At 39.3% G+C, this 25,615-nt stretch overlaps 1 protein-coding gene across 1 annotated transcript; it reads right to left on the bottom strand.

Annotated features, from left to right (window-relative positions):
* Positions 1–1,312: 1,312 nt before the first annotated feature.
* IER3IP1 (immediate early response 3 interacting protein 1) lies at positions 1,313–23,394 on the bottom strand. Its single transcript, XM_025365072.1, has 3 exons — positions 23,214–23,394; positions 4,118–4,219; positions 1,313–2,512 (listed from the first exon to the last, which is right to left on the bottom strand). The coding sequence occupies exons 1-3, from the start codon at positions 23,302–23,304 to the stop codon at positions 2,457–2,459; spliced, it is 249 nt and encodes an 82-aa protein (XP_025220857.1). The 5' UTR covers positions 23,305–23,394; the 3' UTR covers positions 1,313–2,456.
* Between the last annotated feature and the right edge of the window lie 2,221 nt (positions 23,395–25,615).

Genomic DNA, 25,615 nt, shown 5'->3' with positions numbered 1-25,615 from the left:
TATTATCTAATTATTTTTTATGGCTAAAGCAGGGGTTTTTATTAGATACTTTTTAGCTATATTTTTGAAAATTTAGGGTTTTATGGAAATGCCTTGGGAAGCTTGACAAGAGTGCAGTGGAGGCTGAATAGTGAGCCTTTGAATCCCAGCCCTACTTCAACTAAAAACAAACAAATGGAACTACTCTCATCTGTTTTAGATACTGGAATGTTAGTTGTGTCAGAATTCCTTTGAAAATCTGGTTCTGCTGTTAACAATAAAAGTTTGAAAACCACTGTACTTGATTAGCGACTAGGGTATGAATTTGGTTAATATCTACAGACTAGAGGCAAGAACCTTCGCACAGTTCAGAGGCATGCAAACACAGGGCCAGAATACATAAGGACTATAAACATAATTGGTATTTGGAGTCCAGAATGATCACAAATTGTTAATCCTGATAATAGATAAAGGGGAGGACGTGGGCAGGCCAACAGGCACTTAAGTCATTGTCTATTAAAATAACACACTGTTTACTGAATCACAACTGCTCTGGGGAAACCAAGGCTGACCTGTGAAAGCTTACAGACCCTTCTTTAGCCACAAACTGGAATTAGGAAGTGGCCTCCAGATATGACATATTTTGATGTTCATTGCTTCACTTTCCTCAGAACTACTTGGTTACAGAATACTTTGATCCTGGTCCTTCTGTGACTGCTCCCTGATGGAATATTTGAACAACATCCCAACACTGAATTAAGATGAAGGTATGCTGTAATGTCTTACATGAAAAATAACATCAGATCAAGGTCTTTTTTTAAAAAAATTTTGTACTGCTCATACCATATGGGGAAATGGGCCTGCCCTCAAGTAACTGCTTCTTTTGAATCTTTTCAGTAGCTCAAACTTGAACTCATGCATGAGTTCTTTGTAAGGCTAAAAGAACATGGCCTCTAAGTACCAAATTAGTCATTCACACGAGCTAAGTAATCAACTAAGAATCCATGGTACATTCCTTGGACTAGCTGCAAGCCTACAGTCCAAAGATCATCCATCTCTAACTCAGGAAAGGTCAAAAGGTACTTAATACCTGCTCCATAGTTTTAGAAGTAACTTAAGTCATGAAATAAAAGTTGCTCGTGAGTCTTCTGGATGTATGTCAGCAATTCAGTTAATTCGCCAAAGAAGAAAAAAAAAAGATGTAAATATTTACTTTCATTAACTCTATACTCAGTAATTTTACAGCAAAGAACATAATAAGAGGTGTTCACACAAAATGGAGATTAATGCAGTTAACACTGAAAGGTTTATACTAAGGTACAAAAACAAGTGCTTGACTTAGAAATTCAACTTTATTTACAAATGTTCTCCTATAAACAAAGATGCCATTCTACCCCTTTAAAATATTGTAACTGATTAACTTCCATAAAAACCATTTACATAATTTCAACCTTTCTGCATAAATCTGTATTATGAGATGGGCAAACAACCTCACAAAATGGTCTGAGACATAAAAACAAAAGACAACCTATCCAGCATGAATGTCCTATTGATAAACTTAATGAAGAATTAAGAATCACACTCCACAATGTGCTACTCCACCAAGAAACAGAAATGTAATGATTTTTTTGAAGGTAAATGCTTCACAATAAACAGTTTTCTTGGGTAGTACAGTTTAATTGTGATTGTTTAGGACTGCTCTTGCAGGCTAATATTTATGCTTTTTTTTTTTTTTCTAAATCATCATTGTAAAAAGGGCAGACTTACAGATTTTTCTGACAATGAAAATCTGTAAACACTGGTCTGGTCTCATCATTCAGGCCAATTAATAAAATAACAGATGCATGGAAAGAATGTTAAACAAAAACATAATCATCATGTGACTGACAAAATTCTCCCTGAAATCAGAGAATATTAATACTCAATAGTATGTATAAATTTGAACTTATAGCTAAGACGATAGACAAAATAATTAACCAAGGAGCTTAAAATAAAATTATTCAAATTACCTATTTATCATTTTATGTGCAGTAATTGCTTTTTAAAAATCCTTTAAATTTTATCTAGGGATAACCATTCACATCATGGCTAAGTTGCAAGGAACTTCAAAACTTTGAAAAAAGAAATTCATCCCTGAGAAGTGAGAGATAGAAAAATATCTAAGAAAAAGAGAAGCAACAGTCTTGCACCCTTTTAACAAGCTCATCACAGCATGAACTACTATTAACAGTGAGCAATCAGATGTTCCAGTCCTGGAGAGTTACTACCTCTCATGATCTGATCTTTTTGTAATGAAACTACAAGTGCAACATTAAAAAAAAAAACCAGATAAATAGAAACTCTGGTTTTATTTTCAGTTTTACATTTTTGACAAGTGCAAGGTCGGCCAGCTAAGATATAAATATTCCAATAATGACCGAAGGTAATAACTTCTACTGGCATGTCTTCTTCTGAGTCTCCATTTCCTCCACTGATATTCATCCAAATAATAAAAGTAACACAATTGCAATTGAGTTTACTATTATCAATGGCACTGCAAAGAGAAAAAAAAAAGTTTGTTACTATAAAGAAAAAACAGAGAAAAAACTAGAAAATAATTATTAGGCTCCAGGAAGGATAGAAATATCTAACAATATGTCATCATAATCATGTTGTAAATAGTTATAACAAAGAAACATTCTAAAACACATTGGATCATTAGATCCAAAACTTAATTTAAAGAGAGCTTGTATAACTGGGAGTAAGGGTTGCACTGGAACAGCTAGATCAATGTGAAACATCTGTGGATATTCCCGGTGCAACCCCAGGAACACAAGTGCATTGGAGCCAGGGAGAAGTAGACCCACAGGGTTGTCACTGACAATTGAGATTAGAAATAGAGTGCAAAGAAGATTCTGTAGTGTCATTTTACTACATTAAAAATGAACTTACTTACCATTGTATCCAAGGTTGTGATTAAAGGGAGAAGAGGTCCTAATTATAACGATTTTTGAATAGAAGGCTTTTGAACTCTTTTTTTTCTTGAATTGCTCAAAAATATTTTCCAGTAGAATGACAGATACCAGATCTCTTTTTTTTTTTTTTTGAGACAGAGTTTTGCTCTGTCTCCCAGGCTGGAGTGTAGTGGCGTGGCACAATCTCAGCTCATTGCACCCTCCACCTCCTGGGTTCAGGCCATCATCCTGCCTCATCCTCCTGAATAGCTAGGCTTACAGGTATGCACCACCGGCTAATTTTGTATTTTTAGTAGAGACAGGGTTTCACCATGTTGGCCCGGCTGGTCTCGAACTCCTGACCCCAGGTGATCTGCCTGCCTTGGCCTCCCAAAGTGCTGGGATTACAGGAGTAAACCAACGTGCCGAGCTTTCTCTCGGAAATCTCCCAATACTGTATATGATTTTACAACTTGGAAGCAACAGTTTCCAAAAGGCAAGAATATAATATTGTCTTTTAGCTCTGACAGGTAACACACAAACAGATAATACAGATTATACTACGCATTCTATTTGTACCAACTGGCTTAAATTGAAGTAAGAAGCAAACTAAGAGAGAAAAAAAAAACAGGAACTTTCTTTTTGTTTTGTTTTGTTTTATTTAACTTTTTTTTTTTTTTTTAATACTTTAAGTTCTAGGGTACATGTGCACAACGTGCAGGTTTGTTACATATGTACACATGTGCCATGTTGGTGTGCTGCACCCATTAACTCGTCATTTACATTAGGTATATCTCCTAATGCTATCCCTCCCCCCTACCCTGTCCCCACACTAGGACCCGGTGTATGATGTTTCCCCTCCTGTGTCCAAGTGATCTCATTGTTCAATTCCCACCTATGAGTGAGAACATGCAGTATTTGGTTTTCTGTTCTTGCGATAGTTTGCTGAGATTGATGGTTTCCAGCTGCATCCATGTCCCTACAAAGGACACAAACTCATCCTTTTTTATGGCTGCATAGTATTCCATGGTGTATATGTGCCACATTTTCTCAATCCAGTCTGTCACTGATGGACATTAAAGCCATGTTAAAAGAGAAAAAAAATTCCCACTACGAATGGCATATGTGGTATTCACATTTAGAACCTTTGCTACTTAAACCACAACATTAAAACTTAAGAGTGCTCTATTGGCTTTTCTTCTTACCTCTCATCACGGTTCTTACAGATCGAATAAGGTTCATTAGTTGCGATTTAATTCCCGGCTCTTCTCCGAATCCATCAACTCCCTGGTCTGTTCCCCAGCCAACTGTATAATGTAAAGATTAGCTGTGTTAAAAGTTATTACACACTTGCCTTCCTCCCTTACTAGTCATCTTCTAAAAGATTAGTTTGAGACCTTGTTAAAGACAAAGTATAAAGTCATATGACTTTTAAGAAAAGTTAAAACAATAGTGAGTTAAATATTTGTTTTCTTTTTAACTTTTGATAGCAGCAACACCCTCGCTTCACTTCATTTACACTTTGATTTTATAAAATAAACTACAATCTAAATTATTCCATGGCATTTAGTTTAGTGAAGATGATCTTTGTAACTGTTTTTTTCTCCTTGTTAAAAATACCATATAAAATACTTCTCAAGTCACAACTGAAAACCAAAGCATACTGTCAAACTATATAATAATTATAATTAGCTCAATTCAGAATTTACAAAACCTATCACGATCATTAGTATAAAAATGCTGTAGCTGAGAATCACTGTCTACATTACTTGGGGAAACTTTTAAAGTAAACCTGGTAAAGTGGGAGTCGATCATAATACCAAAATACACAAATCTCAAACACCATAATACCAAATCTTGAAAATCCAAAAGATCAAAACCCTGACATCTAAAATCCCAAAAATGACAACCAAGAAACATCAAAATCTCAAAAATGTAATTCTAGGAAGAATAATTTTTTAGATTCTTTTAAAAAAATTACAATAATATAGAGACAGGGTCTCACTTTGCTGCCTAGGCTAATCTCAAGTTATCCTCCACCTAAGCCTCCCAAAGGGCTGGGATTACAAGTACAAGCCACTGCATGCGGCCTAAATATTTCTTTCTTTCTTTTTCATTTGAGACAAGGTTTCACTCTGTCACCCTGCTGGAGTCGCCCAGCCTGGAGTACAGTGGTGTAATCATGGCTTACTGCAGCCTCGACCTCCCCAAGTTCAGGTGATCCTCCCACCTCGGCCTCCCGAGTAGCTGGGACCATAGGTGCACACCACCACACCCGGCTAATTTTTGTATTTTTAATACAAACGGGATTTCATCATGTTACCCAGGCTGGTCTTGAACTCCTGGGCTCAAGTGATCCACCCACCTTGGCCTCCTGGATTACAGGCGTGAGTCACAGCACCCAGCCCTCATTCATATTTTTAAAAGGGGAGTTATCTTTTAAAGAATTTGGGGGCTGGGCATGGTGACTCACACCTATAATTCCAGCACTTTGGGAGGCCAAGGCAGGTGGATCACTTGAGCCCAGAAGTTCGAGACCAGCCTGGGTAACATGGCGAAACCCTGTCTCTACTAAAACTACAAAAATTAGCTGGGTGTGATGGTGTGCGCCTGTAGTCCCAGCTACTCAGGAGGCTGAGGTGAGAGGATCACCTGAACCTGGGGAAGGTTGAGGCTGTGGTGAGCCATGATCATGGTACTGCACTCCAGCTTGGGCAACAGAGTTTAAAAACAAATTTTTAAAGAGGCAAATGTGTCATTTGAGAAACATAAAAACACAACAGAACACTTCAAAGACCACTTTACACAAAAAAATAGGCAATGACAGCATATATATATTTTTGCGGCACTAAGGTATACTAATGACAGTCACACAGGTGTAACAGCCATGAGGTGAACCATATTCACAAAGAAAGAGGTGAAAAAGGAAATGTATAAACACATTATCACTATGGTTGGTAAGTGTGTTCACCTAGCTTTATAACTGTGGTCATCTGAAATACCACGACAAACAACCTAAGTCTTTTGACAGATCAATCAAAAACTACAGTAGGTAACCACTGCATATGCAATTCCCCAAGAGCTGAGATAACAAGAAATTTTATTTTTCACTAATGCAGACAGATATACATAAAGAACCTTTCTTCATTTACTGAGGAAGTTTCAACGTTTTTACATACATGCACAATGCCTAAACACAAAGTCAACACTGTGGTAATGTACTTTTGCAGTCAAATTTGCAAAGAATGTGTAAAACAACTCTCTAAAAGTCTCTACACAGTTTATACCTCCAGTATTGCAAATGATGTAAAGATGAAATACATAGCATTGGGAATTGTAAAAAATCATGCTGACAATTGAAAATAGTGAAAACAACTGAAAAAGAAAAAAGCTGAAAAAAATCGACATATGATAATGTGTTATTACAGGGATAGATTATGGGCAATTGCATGGAGATATTCCTTAAGGGCTGGTTGGCTTTCTCCATCATTAACTATATTTTGATGTCCTGCATCACAATGAATAGCTGCTTTTTTTTCTTTTAGGACATGGCTCTCCTCAGACAAAATGTTCACATTCATTTTCTAGGTGGCATTGCTCTTTTTGAAATTCTTCTATGGTTCGATATACATCAACATGAGCTTTCCCTATTAAAAGTTCCCATCATCAGCCGGGCGCGGTGACTCACACCTCTAATGCCAGCTCTTTGGGAGGCTGAGGCGGGTGGATCACCTGAGGTCGGGAGTTCGAGACTAGCCTGGCCAACATGGAGAAACCCCGTCTCTACTAAAAATACAAAATTAGCTGAGCTTGGTGGGGCATGCCTGTAATCCCAGCTACTCAGGAGGCTGAGGCAGGAGAATTGCTTGAACCCGGGAGGTGGAGGTTGCAGTGAGCCAAGATCGCGGCATTGCACTCTAGCCTGGGCAACGAGCAGAACTCCATCTCAAAAAATAAATAAATAAATAAATAAAATAAATAAAAAATAAATAAAAGTTCCCATCCTCTGTGCCATGCTTCTATGTTGTTTTGGGTACCCAGAAATCCATTTCACATCCACTTATATAGAGATCACAAATTTGGTGGAAACAACACTGGTGATCAAAAGCAATACTGCTGCATCAGTGTCTTCTTACCCTACTATGCACATAACTATTTTTGAACCAGTCAGTAACTTCGCTGGCTTCTTCAGGCAAATGTGGGTTCAACTCATTAAAAGCTCCTGGAATGCCATCAGCTGGAAGGAATGCTAACACAGGCAAATGATGCATTTTTAAACTTAAGTTTTCACCACTGCAGCATCTGATAGCCAATCCACTCACCTGAATTTCCCACCAAATGCAAATAAAGACAAGAACATGGTAATAGTTCCGCCTAACATGATGCACCTAACCTGATATAACTATCCTGTTTATACTCCTAAAACACACTAATCCCTTCCCCAAAATTCAGCTTTCAAGATTTCAACATTCAGGATTTTAATCTTTTGGGATTTGAGACATTAGGAATTATGGCATCCAGGACTTTTGGGATTATGATCCAAACCTGTAATAGCTTGGTTAGGCTTCCAAAACATGCTCTATCCTGCCAGCAGAACATATCTTTTTTTACCTTTTTCCTTATCATTCCTCTTCATTTAGTTTTCAGTTGAGGAATTTAGCCCACTACCCCTCTTATTCTCTATAAGTGAGTCTTTTACATTCTTTTGTCATTTTCCTATGATACTACAAATCATTACTTCTTTACCCTTATGCACTAATTCTTTTTATATTGTGCGACACATTCTTTTGAAGACTTACATGTTCTCATTTCTGCAATTTGTCCTTTTCTTGTCCTCATTTCAGGTCCAATTTTCCCTATCTCGTATGACTACAGGGCTTAATTAATTCCTGACATGCTAACCCTTAAACTTGAAGCGAACAGTTTTTTAGAATATATGTACCTGAAAGACTCAAATATCAGGAAATAAGATTTCACTTTTAATCAACTTTTATTCGGTTGAAATAAAATGCTAAATAATGGTTGTTTGCTTTTTTTGTCACTGAGATATGTTGTGGTATAAAACTAATTTAAAATTCAAGTTTACAACAGGGTTGTTGTTGACTCCTACTCACTCTTCACAGAACCTAGCTCAGGTTCTGCTTATAGTCCTTCCAGTCCACAGGGGTTTTGTTCTTTTTTGAATTACCATAGTACAACTACCATCACAGTTGTCACTATCACAGCCTTTGCTATCTCTTGCAAGACTCTTTCAATAGATACCCCTGTAATCTTGATATCTCAACCCTTGTGAGTTTTCTTCCTTAAAGGTTTATATCTTGCTACCTTGATTCCCATTGCCTACTGAATAAGAACCAAACTCCTTAAACTGACATTCTAGTTTTATACCCTACCACACCCCTCCAAGTATTCCTATTCGCAGTCAATTACTCCAGCGGTCCCCAACCTTCGTGGCACCAGGGACCGGTTTTGTGGAAGACAGTTTTTCCACAGACAGGGGCTGGGGGGTGGTGGTGGTTTCAGGATGATTCCAGAATATTGTATTTATTGTGTACTTTATTTCTATTATCATTACATTGTAATACATACTGTAATAATTATACAACTCACCATAATGTAGAATCAGTGGGAGCCCTGAGTTGGTTTTCCTGCAACTAGACGGCCCCATCTGGGGATGATGGGAGATACTGATAGATCATCAGGCATTAGATTCTTACAAGGAGTACACAACACAGATCCCTCGCGTGCACAGTTCACAACAGGGTTCATGTTCCTGTAAGAATCTAATGCCACCATTGACCTAACAGGAGGCAGAGCTCAGGCACTAGTCCTATTAGTGCCTGAGGGGAGGAAGACCTAATTGCAGAGGGCTTTCTTTTTAAATTTGTTTACTTTTGTCAAAGCAATATGTGTATGGCTTTCAAAGTCAAAAAGCTTGTCAGTTTATAAAGAAAGAAAGAAGCCATTTGCCTCATTCCTCCTTGACCTGAGCCCCATTCCTTAGAAGCAGACTAAGGCATAATAAGAACCAAACTCCTTAAACTGACATTCTAGTTTTATATCCTACCACACCCCTCCAAGTATTCCTATTCGCAGTTAATTACTCCAGCGGTCCCCAACCTTTGTGGCACCAGGGACCGGTTTTGTGGAAGACAGTTTTTCCACAGACAGGGGCTGGGGGGTGGTGGTGATGGCACTAATGTAAGCCATGGGGTATGGCTGTAAATACAGAAGAAGCTTAGCTCATTCGCCTGCCACTCACCTCCTGCTGAGTGGCCCAGTTCCTAATAGGTCCGTGAGAGTAATGTAGGGGTCCCCAACCCCCAGACCACAGACCTATTAGGAAAATTACTCTGGAAATTGGCCAATTGTCCAGGAAGAAAGACTTCCTCCCAATACTGACATTTGGGGGCCTCACCTCAATGAAATAGCCAATTTCTTCATTCACTTAATACTGAGACCCACCAGTAAACAAGCCCTGACCACACACATGGAACTTCCAAAGAGCTTCTCAGTCCCTTACAATTAAACGAATAGTCAAGAAAGAACAATTCTTAATATGGAAAGACATATCAAACAGAAATGGAGACTCTAAGGAAGAGAAGATGCAAGAAGTAGAAAAATACATTTTTTAAATGAACATCCTTAGATAAAAGCCATTGTAGCTATGAAACAAAAACAGAATACCATAAGAACAGATCCCATCCAGAGATCAAGCAGCTATTGCTACATTAGGATTAAAAGTTCAAAAAAAGTGGTTGCAGGATGAAATTAAGAAAACCTACCAAACACAATTAAAGAAAAAAGAAAATTGGAGTATAAATCTGTCAAAATAATCAGTTCCAAAAAGAGACAAGAAAAAATAAGAAGCAATTATTGAAGAAATATTAAGATAAAATATCCCCAAACTAAAGAACATGAGCCTTTTTAGCCAAAAAGGTTCAATCAGAAAACAGCCCAATGAATGAGAAAATTAAAGGTACAATGTCTTCAAAACTGCAGAAAAATTAGTTTCAATCTAGAATGCTATAACTAAATCACAAATCAACTATAAGAATAAAAGTCATATTTTTTTACCATTCAGCTATGAGCAATATTCATAGTAATAGTAAACATGGAATACTGATATAACCAATAATTGGTTGGAGAAGGGAGAGATGGAAGAGAAGTATGTGTATAGTAATCCCCCCTTATCTATGGGGCATATATTCCAAGATCCCCAGGGGATGCCTGAAACCACGGATAGTACCAAACCCTAAATATGCTATATATTTTTTCCTATATATACACACCTCTGGTAAAGTTTAATTTATAAATTAGGCATACTAAGAGATCAACAACAGTAACTAATAATAAAATAGAGGAATTATAACAATATGCCAACATCACCGCTGTTACACCTTAGGGTCAGTATTAAGTAAAATAAGGGTTACTTGAACATAAGCACTGTGATATTACAACATTTACTCTGATAACCAAGATGACTGCTAAGTGACTAACAGGTAGCTGAGGCAGGCAGCATACACAGCACGGAGACGCTGGACAAATGAGTAACTCACATCCCAGGTGGAATGGAACAGGATGGTACAGGACTTCATCATGCTACTCATAACAGCCCACAATTTAAAATGTATAAATTACTTATTTCTGGAATTTCCCATTTCAGTATTTTCAGACTGTGATTGACTACGTGTAACTGAAACTGTGGAAAGCGAAACTGTAAATAAGGGAGGACTAGTATGCTTGTGCTCACTCAAGCCTGAGTGTGCTGCTGGTGGTATAATTGTGTGAAACCCTTCCATAGCATAAGTCAATAGTCTGCTTCTAAGGAGTGGGGCTCAGGTCAAGCAGGAATGAGGCAAATGGCTTCTTTCCTTATAAACTGATGAGCTTTTTGACTTTGAAAGCCATACACATATTGCTTTGATAAAAAAATTTAAAAAGAAAGCCCTCTGCAACTAGGTCTTCCTCCCCACAGCATGAACATCCTGAGGGCTGGGATGAGTTCTGTGGCATCATGTTATTCAAAATTGTGTTTTAAAACCACCTTTACATGGTATTGATAGTTTCATTTTCTTTACTTGTTTTAAAATGTATCATCAGTTAAATTATCAATCCTTTCCATCCAATTTCACATATGGCAAAAAGGATTTGTCTTAAGTACTATATGGATTATGCACTCAATTTTTATTGGAAACCATACTTCCCAGCAATCTTTTTTCTTTTAGATCCATTCCAAAAAATTGCTTAAACATATTTTTTTACATGTGAGATGAGTGACTCCCAGAAAAAAAAAAATTTGCTCTTCAACAAAACAAGATAAAACTCTACAATACTGGAATTAACATAATTAAAGCATCACCACTGAAGTAATTTAAACATATAGTAAGTTCTCAGTTAATTGCAGCCCAGTCTCTACTCTTATGCCACCAGAATGAAAAAAAAATGGATGGAGAATTTCCAGATGGAGACAGTAAGTCATTAGTCTAGATATTCCACATACGAATACAAATGTGACAAGTAAAAGATCAGGAGCCAGGGATTATCTTTTACTAGAAAAAATAGTTTACCCTCCAACTGCTACATAGGGAGTCTCAGTTGTTTTCCAGCCACAGTTTTAAGGAGCATTGCTGTTTTTCTTTTTTTTTGTTTTTGTTTTTGTTTTTAAGAGAAAGATTTGGCCAGGTGTAGTGGTTCACACCTACAATTCCAGCACTTTGGGAAGCTGAGGTGGGAAGACTGCTTGAGCCCAGGAGTTTGAGACCAGCCTGACAAAAAGTGGCGTTATGCTCCTGTAGTCCCAGCTACTCAGGAGGCTGAGGTGGGAGCACTGCTTGTGCCTGGGAGGCCAAGGCTGCAGTGAGCTGTGATCATGCTACCGCACACCAGCCTGGGTGACAGAGACCCTCTTTCCAAAAAAAAAAGATAGATTTAATTATCTGGTTTTCTTGTCACTTCCACAGCTAGAGGGTCTGGCAGAGAATAAATGATAAGACCAGTTAGCAGTACTTGCTGCCTTAATTTCAGAAATACAGTTGAATAGAAAAAGTTACTGACTGCAACCACCAAACATGTTCTTCTGCTGTCCAGACTTCAAAAAAGTCACACACAAAATGGCAATCCATCCAGGCTCAGCCAAAAACTCTCGGCACACATATTTTGAAGAAAAAGTATTAGTAACAGTTTTGAGAGCTCACTGACCCTGAGTAGATCTCAGCCTCTCTGAGATCAATTTCCATATCTATAAAAGAAAATGAAAGTGATTTTGTCAATGTCACCAAGTTTACATGTGATCAAATGCTATCATAAACATGAAAGTGCCTAATAAACTACACAAAGAACTCTGCTAATGTAAGTTTTTGAAAATGACCTTTATCAAAAAGATCAATGGTGGCCGGGTGTGATGGCTCACGCCTGTAATCTCAGCACTTAGGGAGGCCAAGGCGGGCAGATCACCTGAGGCCAGAAGTTCAAGACCAGCCTGGCCAACATGGCAAAAAACCACCTCTACAAAAACTACAAAAATTATCTGGGCATGGTAGCGTGTGCCTGTAATCTCAGCTACCTGGGAGGCTGAGGCATGAGAATTGCTTGAACCTAGGAGATGGAGGTTGCAGTGAACTGAGATAGCGCCACTGCACTCCAGCCTGGGTGACAGAACAAGACTCTGTATCAGAGAAAAAAACTAAAAAAAGATACATGCAGAAGTAAATTATCTGGTATACTACTTTTTCTTAGTTCTATATAATTTCCATTTAATCCCTGATAAAATTCAACAAATGCTTTTTAAAATTCAACAATAGCTCACTCACTATTTTAAAATCTAAAATAATATACTGGTCTGGAGGCATCATTTATTAATAAACCCTGAATCAAGTAATAGCGTGTGGTATTTTAACTGTTTGCTATGGCCTGAAGCCTGGCCGTCTGCAAGCCAGAAAGAGGGCCCTCACCAGAACCAAGCCATGCCAGTACCCTGATCCTGGACTTCCAGGCTCCAGAACTGTGAGAAAATTGTTTAAGCTACCCAGTCTATAGTGTTTTGTTATGACAGCCTGAGCTGACTAATACACTGATTTATGTGAGGGACGTTTCTATTGTGGTGTTCATAACGTATACCTAGTACTAGACTGTCAAATTGATACTGGATAAAGCAAACAAAAACTCTAGTGAACAATTTTTTGCAGGTATCAAAATCCACTTCACTATGTGGCATTTTTTTTTTCTTGTACTAAAAGAAAATTAACATCATTGTGGAACACTGGAAGAAACAACATATTCCCTGTATTACTGTCAAAATACTACTAAATTATTTATAAGAATACACATATCCCTTGCATCAGGAATTGCAAGACTATGATAACGGTAAAGTTATTTAATTATTTAGAAAATATTCATTGACAGAACTGTAAAGATAAGAGAATCCTTCTCAGTCTGCTGGAGGAGACAGAAAAGAAACTACAGTGATGCTATGACCCATGGAGATGGGTCACAGACGGTGTGAGGGAAAGGGCAATGCCAGAGGTAGGTCTTAATTGACAGGCTGAGGAGTTAGCCACTTAAAAGGGTTAAGTAAAGGTCACAATGAGTAAAGGCTCAGCAGTGGTAAAAATGGTACATAGGACAAATACTGGGGAAGGATAAAAGAGAAGGAGAAGGAGGAAGGGGCACCTTATGGTAGGCTTGAAATCACATGAGAGTGTTGAAGTTTATATTGAAGGCTACAGATACTGAAGAACTGAAAAATTTCAAACCATTGAAGAACAGGCTCAGCTTCACCTGAGAAGCGAAACTGGAGGCAGGATGACCAGTAAGGAGTTTGCTACAAAAATCTATGCTTGCTTATCTAAAAACCCAAATTAAAAACACATAAAATAAAAAACCTAGGCAATAAGAAAGCACCTATATAAATAATATTTAATAAGCATTTAAAATATTTTAAACTTCTATTTTAAAACATATTTAGATATTTTTAAACAACAGCTTATTCACTTAGACGAGCCAATGTAGTGTTTTCCCTTAGTTTGGGGATCACATTCAAAATACATGCTCAGGCAAAATATTTATATGCTACCTCTGTAGAGAAGACAAAGTGTGGAAGACAAAGTTCTAGAGGGCAAAGTATTAATATATCTGGGCCATCCTAACAGTTTCTAGCAGTAGTTTTTTTTTTTGTTTTGTTTTGTTTTTTGTTTTTTTTTTGAGACGGCGTTTCACTCTGTCACCCAGGCTGGAGTGCAGTGGTGCAGTGTGAGCTCACTGCAACCTCTGTCTCCTGGGCTCAAGCCATTCTCTTGCCTCAGCCTTCCAAGCAGCTGGGATTACAGGCGGAGCGTCACCACACCTGGCTAATTTTTTTACTTTTAGTAGAGACAGGGTTTCACCATGTTGGCCAGGCTGGTCTCGAACTCCTGACCTCAGATGATCTGCCCGCCTCAGCCTCCCAAAGTGCTGGGATTACAGGCATGAGCCAATGCACCTGGCCCCCTGTACCAGGAGTTTTTAATGTAGGGGCACAAATCTCAATCACCTGCAGAAATTTTGGAAAATACATACTACTGAACTTCACTTTTAAAATTTGAATATAGATCTACAGTAGGGTTTGGGCATTATATTTTTTAAATGCTCTTTTAATAACTGTGAAATAAACTTTCAAGTGAGAATTACTGGTTTATTGGAACAATGGCTTTAAATATACAAAACTGAGATCATTCTACAAAATCTGAGATGCTACAGACATACAATCTATGCTTTCCTAAATTAGCTGTGGAGACAGAATGGAATTACAGTATATTTTATATTAACCCCAATCAATAATGTGAAGTTAACTGTCACTTCTTATTCTCCAATTAGCTCATATAGTTTATTTAAATAAATTACATTCCTTGAAGGCAAGAACCAAGTATTTCTCTTATAAACCCAAAATGTCTGAAACAATGTTGGACACATTGCAGGTGTTCTAAAACATATCCCAGTTGGGCGTGGTGGCTCACACCTGTAATCCCAGCACTTTGGGAGGCTGGGGGGGGGGGTGCATCACCTGAGGTCAGAAGTTCGAGACCAGCCTGTCCAACACGGTGAAACACGGTCTCTACTAAAAATACAAAAATGAGCCAGGCATGGTGGCGGTAGCACCTGTAGTCCCAGCTACTCAGGAGGCTGAAGCAGAAGAATCACTTGAACCTGTGAGGGGGAGGTTGCAGTGAGCCGGGATCATGCTACTGCACTTCAGTCTGGGCAACACAGCGAGATTCCACCTCAAAAAAAAAATTTTTTTTAGTTAGGCGTGGTGGTGGATGCCTGTAATCCCAGCTACTCGGGAGGCTGAGGCAGAATTGCTTGAACCCGGGAGGCAGAGGTTGCAGTGAGCAGAGATCACGCCACTGCACTCCAGCCTGGGCCACAGAGTGAGACTCCATCTCAAAAGAAAAAAATAAAAAAGACAAAAAAAAAAATCCCTTAAGTTTCACCTAAGGGTAGTATAATGAAAGACTTGGTTATTAAACATAACTAACAATATGAAATGAACATTATTCAGCCTGTAGCATTAGTGAGTATTAAAAGCTCATTAGATTTCAAAACCATGAAGGAAGATAGCACTATAGATTAGTTATGTCCATTTTTAAACTTTATGTAAAGGAATTATCCAATATATATTCTTTTGTGTCTGTCTTTTGCTCAAATTGTGTCAGAGTCATCTATATTGCTTTGCAGGACCACAATTCATTCTTTTTCATTGTTATGCGCATTCCATTATATGAATACAATTTAGTCATTCTACCATTTCTAGTTTTCATTGCGATTATGCTGCTATGAACATTCTCATACATGTCTTTTGGTGCACATATTTATGAGCATTTGTGTAAGAGTGAAACTGTAGGATCACAGAAGATGTGTAGGATGAGCTTTAGTTACTTCTGCCAAAAAGTTTTTCAAAGTGGTTGTACCAACTTATACTTCCATCAGCAGAGTATAAGAGTTCACAGTTCTATAACCTTATCAAAACTTCCTATTTTCAAGTAAGAATGTATAATTCAAAAAACAAAGACTCCCAGCTTTTTGGAGATGTATTTCACACACCTTACAATTCATACATATAATCCAATGATTTGAAGTACACTCAGAGTTCTGCAACTATCACCACATTCAATTTTAGAATACTTTTACTACCCCAAAAGAAACCCTGTACACACTGACAACCACTTCCCACCCCATCAGGCCCTCCAGCACCAAGCAACCACTAATCTACTTTCTGTCTACATAAAATTGCCTAACATAAAGAGTATCATATGCTATGTGATCTTTCTTATAAACAGTATCATATGATATGTGGTCTTTTATGACTAACTTCTTTCACTTTCTATAATGATTCAAGGTTCATCCATATTGTGGCATGTAATAATACTTCATTACTTTTTTTGCCAAATAGTATTCTACATTATGGATATACCACAGCTAGTCATCTGTTCATCAGCTGATGGACATCTGGGTTGTTTCCATTTTTTGGCTATTATGAACAATGCTATTTTGAACATTCCATGTTTGTTTTCAATACTCTTGGTACACGTAGGAGTAGAATCACTGTGTCATACAGTAACTATGTTTAACATTTTGAAGAACAGCCAGACTGTTTCCCGAAGTGGCTGAACCATTTTACATTCTCTTTAACAATATATGACAGTTCCAACTTCTTCACAACCTCACCCACACTTGTTATCATTTAACCTTTTTATTATAGCCATAATAATAAATGGTATCTCATTATGGTTTCAGTTTGCACTTCTCTAATGATTAATAATGCTGACCATCTATTCATGTGCTTATTGATCATTTGCTTATGTTCTTTGGAAAAAAATTCTATTCAGTTCCTTCATAAATGTTTTAATTGGGTTATTTATCTTTTATTATTTAGTTCCAATAGTTCTTTATATATTATGGATAGAAGTCACTCATCAGATATATGAGTTGCAAATATTTTATCCCAGTCTGTGGTTGTCTTTTAAAGCATGAAATTTTTAAACTTTTGATGAAATCCAATTTATCTATTTTTCTTTGGCACTTGTGCTTCTGGTGTTGTATCTGAGATGGTTTTAGCCAACAAAAAGTCACATAGTTTTTTGTCTGTATGTTCTTCTAAGAGTTGTATAGCTTTTTATCTTACAGTTTGTAAGTCTATGATTATGAGTTAATTTTTGAAGATGGTGTGAGGTAGGAGTCCAACTTTACTTTTTTTTTATATGGCTATTCAGTTGTTAAAGAACTATTTGTTGAAAAGGTTATTTGGCACCATTATTGAAAATCAATTGATACAAATGTAAGGATTTTTAAATGGACTTTAAATTCTATTTCATTGATCTATGTCTACCCTTCTGCCAGTATCATCCTGTTTTGATTACTGGACCTTTGCAATAAGTTTTAAAATTGGAAAGCACAACTCCAATTTTGTTTTTCTCTTTCAAGATTGTCTTGACTATTCTGGATTCCTTGCATTTCCTCTAGAATCAACTCATCAGTTTCTTCAAAAAAGCTAACTGGGATTTTGAGACACCACATTAAACCTATAAATCAATATTAAGTACTGTCATCTTAATAATATTAAGTATTCTGATCTGGGAACATGGGAAGTCTCTATCTTTAAAAAGATCTTTAATCTTCTTTCTTTCAACAATGCCTGATAGTTCTCATAGCATGAAACTTTGCACTTCTGTTAAACTTATTCCTATTTAATCCTTAATGTTGTAAATAAAATTATCTCCTTAACTTCATTTACAATTGTTCATTGTGCACAGAAAAACAATTGATTTTTACAGTGTTCCTACATTCTGCAATCTTATTAAATTCATTCATTTGTCTTAATAGCCTTGTAGTGGACTCTTTAGGATTTTCTATATATACAAAATTATGTCATCAATAAACAGAGTTTTATTTTTTCAACCTCATAATCTGGATGTCTTTTTTCTTGTCTAACTGCCCTGTTAGAATCCCCATTATAATGTTAAATAAAAATGGCAAGAGAGGACATCCTTGTCTTATTCCACATCAGAGAAAGAATTTAGTGTTCCAGCATTAAGTATGATGTTAACTAGGGAATTTTCATACATGCCCCTTATCAGATTAAGAAAGTTCGCTCCTATTGCTAGTTTGTTATTATTATTTTTTTTAATCATGAAAGGGTACTGAATTTTGTCAAATGCCTTTCTGCATCTTTTGTGACGACTGTGTGATTTTTATTAATATCATGTATTACATAACTGATTTTCAAATGTTAAACCAACCCTGTACTCCCAAGATAAATCAAATCCCACTTGTTCATGGTATATAATCCCTTTTATAGGTTGCTAGATTTAGTCTGCCAGTATTTCGTTGAGAATTTTTGCAGCTATATTCAAAAGAGATATAGGTCTACAGTCTCTTTTCTTGTGATGTCTCTGTCTGGTTTTCATATTAGGTTAATACTGACTTCATGGCATGAATTGAAAAGTGTTCTATCCCCTCTATCTTTTGGAAGAGTTTGTGAGAAATTGGTATTAAGTCTTCTTTAAATGTTTGGTTGAATGCAACGTTGAAGGCTTGACTTTGTGAGAAGCCTTTAAATTATTAATTATATCTCTTTATATGTTACAGGTCTATTCGGATTTCCCAATTGAGTCTAGTCAGTCTAGCTAAAGACTTGTCAATTTTGTCAAGGAATCAGCTTTTGGTTTTCTTAATTCTAATATTTTTCTACTATGTATTTCATTAACTTTCACTGTAATCTTTATGATTTCCTTCCTTTTGCTTTTTTTTGTGGAGGCTGCGAGAGCAGACTGTGGCTCAAATGACAGAGACTCTTACTGTTCTGAGATTTAGCAGATTGACATCTCTCTCTCTCTCTGTTTTTTTTTTTTTTGAGACAGGGTCTCACTCCGTCATCCAGGCTGTAGTGCGGCAGTGGGATCTCAGCTCATTCCAACCTCTGTCTCCTGGGTTCAAGCGATTCTCCTGCCTCAGCCTCCCCAGTAGCTGGGATTACAGGCACGTACCACCATTCCCAGCTAATTTTTTTGTATTTTTAGTAGAGATGGGGTTTCTCCATGTTGGCCAGGCTGGTCTTGAACCCCTGACCTCAAGTGATCCGCCCACCTCAGCCTCCCAATGTGCTGGGATTACAGGTTTAAGCCACTGTGCTGGGCCTTCTTTTTTGGTCTTTCTTAGAAAACACTGTGTTTATACGCCTCACTGATCATCCCTCCTCCACTTTCTTCATAGAGCTGACTTGTTGAAGAGACAGGGCTAGTTTTCATTGTCACTGCTGAGATACCTCAAGCTCTAAAAACAAACAAAACCACCACCGTAAAACACATCCCCATATCCCTTCAAGCCACCTTTTCTTCTTTTCCTCCAATTTAAAGATAACATTGGATAATCTTACTGTCTCCATTTTATAACTTTCTACTCACTTCCCAACCCATTCCAATCTGGATTTTACCCACTGCTGTAATTGCTCTTGTAAAATCACCAATGACTTCAATTACCCTGAATCAGTAGGACTCTTTTCAGTCCTTAACTTACAGTAGTCCCCTCCTTAATCTTGGAGATACACTTCAAGACTCCACAGTAGATGCCTGAAACAGAAGACTGTACCCAACCCTATAAGTAGTATGTTTTTTCCATCCGATAACCAAGTGACTAACGGGTGGGTAGCATATATGGTGTGCGTACGCTAGACAAAGGGAAGATTCATGTCCTCATGATACAGGATTTCATCAGGCTACTCAGAACAGTTGCAATTTAAAACATGAATTGCTTATTTCTGCAATTTTCCAATTAGTACTTTCAGATGGCAGGTGACAACAACTGAAACTGTGGAAAGCCAAACCACAGATGAGGGGGGACTACTATACTAAGCTTCTCAGTAACATCCCACTGTTGCAGTATCTCTTCAAACACTCCCTGATTCTGGTGAAGTCCCACCGTCTAGGTTTTTCCATCTCTGTTTTGCTCATTTGTCAAGTTCTTCTGTCAGTTCTTCCATCTCTACCTAAACATTAAATACTAGAGGAGATTCTAGGGCTGTCTGGGGCACCAATTCTTTTTGTACTCTATTCTTTTCTTTGGTAATTTCATCTTCTCATATGACTTCATTTATTATCTATGCTTGACAAATTCAAATTTCAATCTCCACCCTAATTTGTGCTGCTCTTCTAGGGACTTAAATCCAACTGGCTATTTTACATCTCCACTTGCATATCTCATAGAAATCTCAAACTGAGCAGGACTAAAATTTATTTCATGATATCTTTACCTCCTTACCTAGCACTATCACCCCAAATTTTCCTCTAATACTGTCTAACTCAGTAAAGGTACTACCCTCACTCAGTGGCTTAACCCGGAGGGCCAAGAGATCTTTGACTTCATCCACTCTTATTCCCAAAGTCCAACAGTAAATTCTGCCTTTTCTACTTTTTTTCCTTTTTTTTTTTTTTTTTTGAGAGACAGTCTTGCTCTGTCACCCAGGTTGGAGTGCAGTGGCGCGATCTCAGCTCAATGCAACCTTTGCCTCCCAGGCAAGTAATTCTCCTGCCTAAGCCTCCCAAGTAGCTGGGATTACAGGCGCCCAACACCACACCCTGCTAATTTCTGTATTTTTAGTAGAGACAGGGTTTCACCATGTTGTACAGGGTGGTCTCAAACTCATGACCTCAAGTGATCCACCCACCTTGGCCTCCTAAAGTGCTAGGCGTAAACCACCATGCCCAGCCTCTACTTTAAAAATATCTTCTGATCTACATAAGATTCCTAGGGCTGCCATAACAAAGCAGCACAAACTGGGTGGCTTAACAGAAATTTTCTCACAATTTTGGAGGCTAAAAGTCTGAAATCAAGGCATAAGCAGGGTTGGTTCCTTTGGGGGCTCTGAGCGATAATCTCATCCATGACTCTCTCTTAACATCCAGTAGTTGCTGGAAATCCTTGGTATACCTTGCCTTATACATGCATCACTCCAATCTCTGCCTCAGTTGTCACATGGTCTTCTGTGTGTGCATCTGTGTGTCTCCAAATCTCTCTTTTCTTATAAGGGCACCAGTCATTGGATCTAGGACCCAACCTAACCCAGTATGATCTCATTTTAACTTCATTACATATGCAAAGATCCTGTTTCCAAACAAGGTCGCCTTCATAGGTATCAAGGGTTGGGACTTCAACACATCTTTTTGAGGGACACAATTCAACCCCCAACTTGATCCCTTCTATTTTCTGTATAGCAGTGAACAGATGAACTCTGCAAGATGAAGTTTGAATCCTAGCTCCACCACTTTCTACTTTCTACCTGTGTGTTCTTAGAAAGGCCACCTACTCTCTTTGTGCTTCTAGTTTCCCACTGGAAAATGGGGATGAAAACAGAAACTATCTCATAGAGTTGCTGTGAAGGCTACACCAGTTAATATATGTAAAGCACTTGATACAGATCCTGCACATAAGTGCTACATAAGTACTAGTTATCATTATTATTATACCCACTTGTGTCTACTTGCCCTATTTAGAATGGCTATTCCTTGGGAGGCCAAGGTGGGCAGATCACGAGGTCAGGAGCTCGAGACCAGCCTGACCAACATGGTGAAACCCATCTCTACTAAAAATACAAAAATTAGCCAGGCGTGGTGACAGATGCCTGTAATCCCAGCCACTCGGCAGGGTGAGGCAGGAGAATCGTTTGAACCTGGGAGGTGGAGGATGCAGTGAGCTGAGATCCCACCACTGTACTCCAGCCTGGGGGACAGAATGAGACTCTGTCTCCAAAAAAAAAAGAATGGGTCTTCCCACATCCACTGCTTTCCCTTCCAATTTTTCCTCCGTATTGTAGCCAGAAGGATCTTGCAAATAACACAAATCTGGTCATGTCGCTGTCTTAAGACCCTCTTCTCACCTGCCTCAGAGTTTTCACACCAGGTCGACACCACTTAAAGCTCTCCTCACCCTTCCAACTCCTCCCAACCCTTCACCTTCACCGAGTTAATGTTTACTCATGTATCAGATTTAAGGTTAGACACTCTTCCTCCAAGAAGCTTTCGCAGATACACAAGTTAGTATCTGCCTGTACTTCTCTTTCTTACATAATACTGTCTATACTTGTTATTGTCACTTGTTCAGTTTTTATTTAGATTAACTTCCATCAGAATGGCAGAGTAGCTGCTGTAACTTCAGTTACTATAAATGGGCCTGGCACATACTTTGCACTCAATAAATATCTTCTGAAGTAATCAATGAAATGAATCAGTCTTGCTCCTGGTTTTACGTTTCAGTAATTCAAACGGTACACAACGTGAGATCCTGGGAGGCATAACTTGTGTTTTCATTTTTGAATTTCTAAATTCTAGCAGTTTTTGGCACACTGTATGCACCCAACAAGCTATCTGAATAAACTTCTCTTGGAACATGAGTGGCTGAATGTCCTGATAACTCCAACACATTCCCTTCCTATAATTCCTAAAGCCTAGGAACACTTACTGCCTTCCATCAGTGAGTGAACTACTGATGCTCCAAAATGAGCCATGCCTCCTTCCCCTCCACCCCCAACTCGTTTTGTTTTGTTTTGTTTGAGACGGAGTCTCACTCTATTGCCCAGGCTGGAGTGCAATGGCGCGATCTTGGCTCACTGCAACCTCCGCTTCCCAGCTTTAAGTGATTCTCCTGCCTCAGCCTCCCGCCCGGCTAACTTTTGTATTTTCACCACCACGCAAGGCTAATCTTTGTATTTTTAGTAGAGACGGGGTTTTACCACGTTGCCAGGCTGGTCCCAAACTCCTGACATCATGATCCGCCGGCCTCGGCCTCCCAAAGTGCTGGGATTACAGGCGTGAGCCACCGCGCCCGGCCCCTCACCCCCAACTCTTAGCCCAAACCTCAGACCCTGGGTTTTCGGCTATTGAAAGTAGTCACAGGACCGCGCCACTTCACTTCAGCCTGGACAACAGAACGAGACTCCGTCTCAAAAAATAATAATAATAAAAATTAAAAAGTCACAGAAAACTGCAATTAAATTACTGAATCGAAGTAATCACAAGCACTTATGTAGTAGCACTTACTGACCTCCGTATCCCTCCACCCCAACCCCCGGGCCCTGCACAGCGGCTGTGTGTTGAATATTCTCCCGCTGTTGAGCCCAAAGCTGATGAGAGGAAAGACTCGGCTTCCACTCCGAGCCGAGCCTTCCGCTGTTCTTCTGTCTCGGCCAGTGGTGTCCCCCCACGCGGCCCCATTAGGGTTCGCACCCCCAGGACTCCGCCGCCGCCCCAGCCCGCGCCCCGCGGCCCCACTCACTGTTCTTGAGGAATCGCTCCTCGTGCAGCACGGCGATGGCGTTGACGCAGAGCAGGGCTGCCTGCAGCAGTGAGTACAAGGTAAAAGCCATGGCCGTCCGGAGCCGCCCGAAGTCCAAGCGATTTCTCTCCCGCAGCCGCAAGGGACGTGGCGCCTCCAAGGCTGGCGCCTTCCTACGGAAGCCGATGAGGCCCAAGACGAACTCTCCGGGAAGCCCCGCCCCCATCCGGTTAAGAACCGCCCCTCGCTGAAGTCTGCAAGTCCTGCCGCTTGTCTAGAGCGGTGATGTGCAATCAATGCTCTGGTGTGGCCAGTGCTGCAGGTGCAAAATACACACCGGCTTTCAGACACTTGGAACTGGAACAAGGATGAAGAATATCCCAATAATTTTTTTTTTTTTTTTGAGATGGAGTCTGGCTCTGTCGACCAGGCTGGAGTGCAGTGGCGCGATCTCGGCTCACTGCGAGCTCCGCCTCCCGGGTTCAAGCCATTCTCCTGCCTCAGCTACCCGAGTAGCTGGGACTACAGGCGCCCGCCACCACGCCCGGCTAATTTTTTTTTATTTTTAGTAGAGACAGGGTTTCACCGTGTTAGCCAGGATGGTCTCGATCTCCTGACGTCGTGATCCACCCGCCTCGGCCTCCCAATAATTTTTAAATGTTGATAACATGTTGAAATGAAAATATTTTGAGGTCGGGCGCCGTGGCTCACGCCTGTAATTCCAGCACTTTGGGAGGCCGAGGCGGGCAAATCACCTGAAGTCAAGAGTTCGAGACCAGTCTGGCCAACATGGCGAAACCCTGTCTCTACTGAAAATACAAAAATTAGCCGGGTGTGGTGGTGGGCGCCTGTAAACCCAGCTACTCAGGAGGCTGAGACAGGAGAATCGCTTGAACAGGGAGGTGGAAAATGCAGTGAGCTGAGATCATGCCACTGCACTCCAGCCTGGGTGACAGAGCAAGACTTTGTCTCAAAAAAGAAGGAAGGAAGGGAGTGAGGGAGGGGAAAAAAAGAAAGAAAGAAAGATGAAAAGAAAGAAAATATTTTGAATATATTGGGGTAAATACAATATATTACTAACATTAATATTTCTTGTTTATTTTTAATTATTTAATGTGGCTATGAAGATATTGTAAATGACATGTGAGGCTTGCATTATATTTCTATTGCTCAGCACTGCACTTGATGCTTCTAGGAAATGTAGGAGATATTAATATTCCCATTTCAGATTTCAGAATATTAAAACAAAGTAACTTTTAAAATTACTCAGTGAGAAACATCCCCTCCTTGACCAAACTCCAACCTAGATCCTCTGAGCCTCTTCTTTTTTTTTTTTTTGAGAAACAGGGTCTTGCTGTGTTGCCCAGGCTGGAGTGCAGTGGCACCATCATAGCTCAATGCAGCCTTCAACTCCTGACTCAAGCAGCCCTCCTGCCTTAGGCTCCTGCTTAGCTGTATATGGTGGTTAAGACTGAGTGTCAACTTGGTCGGATTGAAGGATGCAAAGTACTGATCCTGGGTGTGTCTGTGAGGGTGTTGCCAAAGCAGATTAATATTTGAGTCAGTGGGCTGGGAAAGGCAGCTCCACCCTTAATCCAAGTGGGCACCATCTAATCAGCTGCTGGAGTGGCCAGAATATAAAGTAGGCAAAAAACCATGAAAAGGGTAGACTGGCTCAGCCTCCCAGCCTACATCTTTCTCCCATGCTGGATGCTTCCTACCCTTGAACATTGAACTTCGAGTTCTTCAGCTTTGGGACTCAGATTGGCTTCCTTGCTCCTCAGCTTGTAGATGGCCTTTTGTGGGACCTTGTGATCATGTGAGTTAATACTACCCAATAAACTCCCCCTGTGTATATATATCCCCTATTAGTTCTGTTCCTCTAGAGAACCCTGACTAATACACTGTATTACAGGAATGTGTCATACCACCAGGCTGAGCCCTCTTCTTGACCACACCTCAGTACTGGCCTCTTAAAAACTACAGATTCTCAGCCTGGGCAACATGGCAGATCCTGTCTCTACCAAAAATACAAAAAAAAAAAAAAAAAAATGCCTGGGCTTAGTGATGTACACCTGTGGTCCCAGTTACTAGGGAGGCTGAGGTGGGAGGATCACTTGCACCCAGATGATGGAGGTTGCAGTGAGCTGAGATTGAGCCACTGCACTCCAGCTTGGGTGACAAAACGAGACCCTGTCTAAAAAACAAAACAAAACAAAACAAAAAACACTACAGATTCTCAACACAAATGATATGCATATTGTGTATCTCCTTTACCCCAACACTAAAACACTTGAATACTAACAGAGTTTCTTTTTTTAATTGTATTTATTTATTTATTTTGAGATGAAGTCTTGCTGTGCTGCCCAGGCTGGAGTGCAGTGGCAGTGGCTCCATCTCAG

The sequence above is a fragment of the Theropithecus gelada genome, chromosome 18 (assembly GCF_003255815.1).
Source record: "Theropithecus gelada isolate Dixy chromosome 18, Tgel_1.0, whole genome shotgun sequence".
Classification (NCBI taxonomy): domain Eukaryota; kingdom Metazoa; phylum Chordata; class Mammalia; order Primates; family Cercopithecidae; genus Theropithecus; species Theropithecus gelada.
This window is presented reverse-complemented; position numbering and strand designations above follow the sequence as displayed.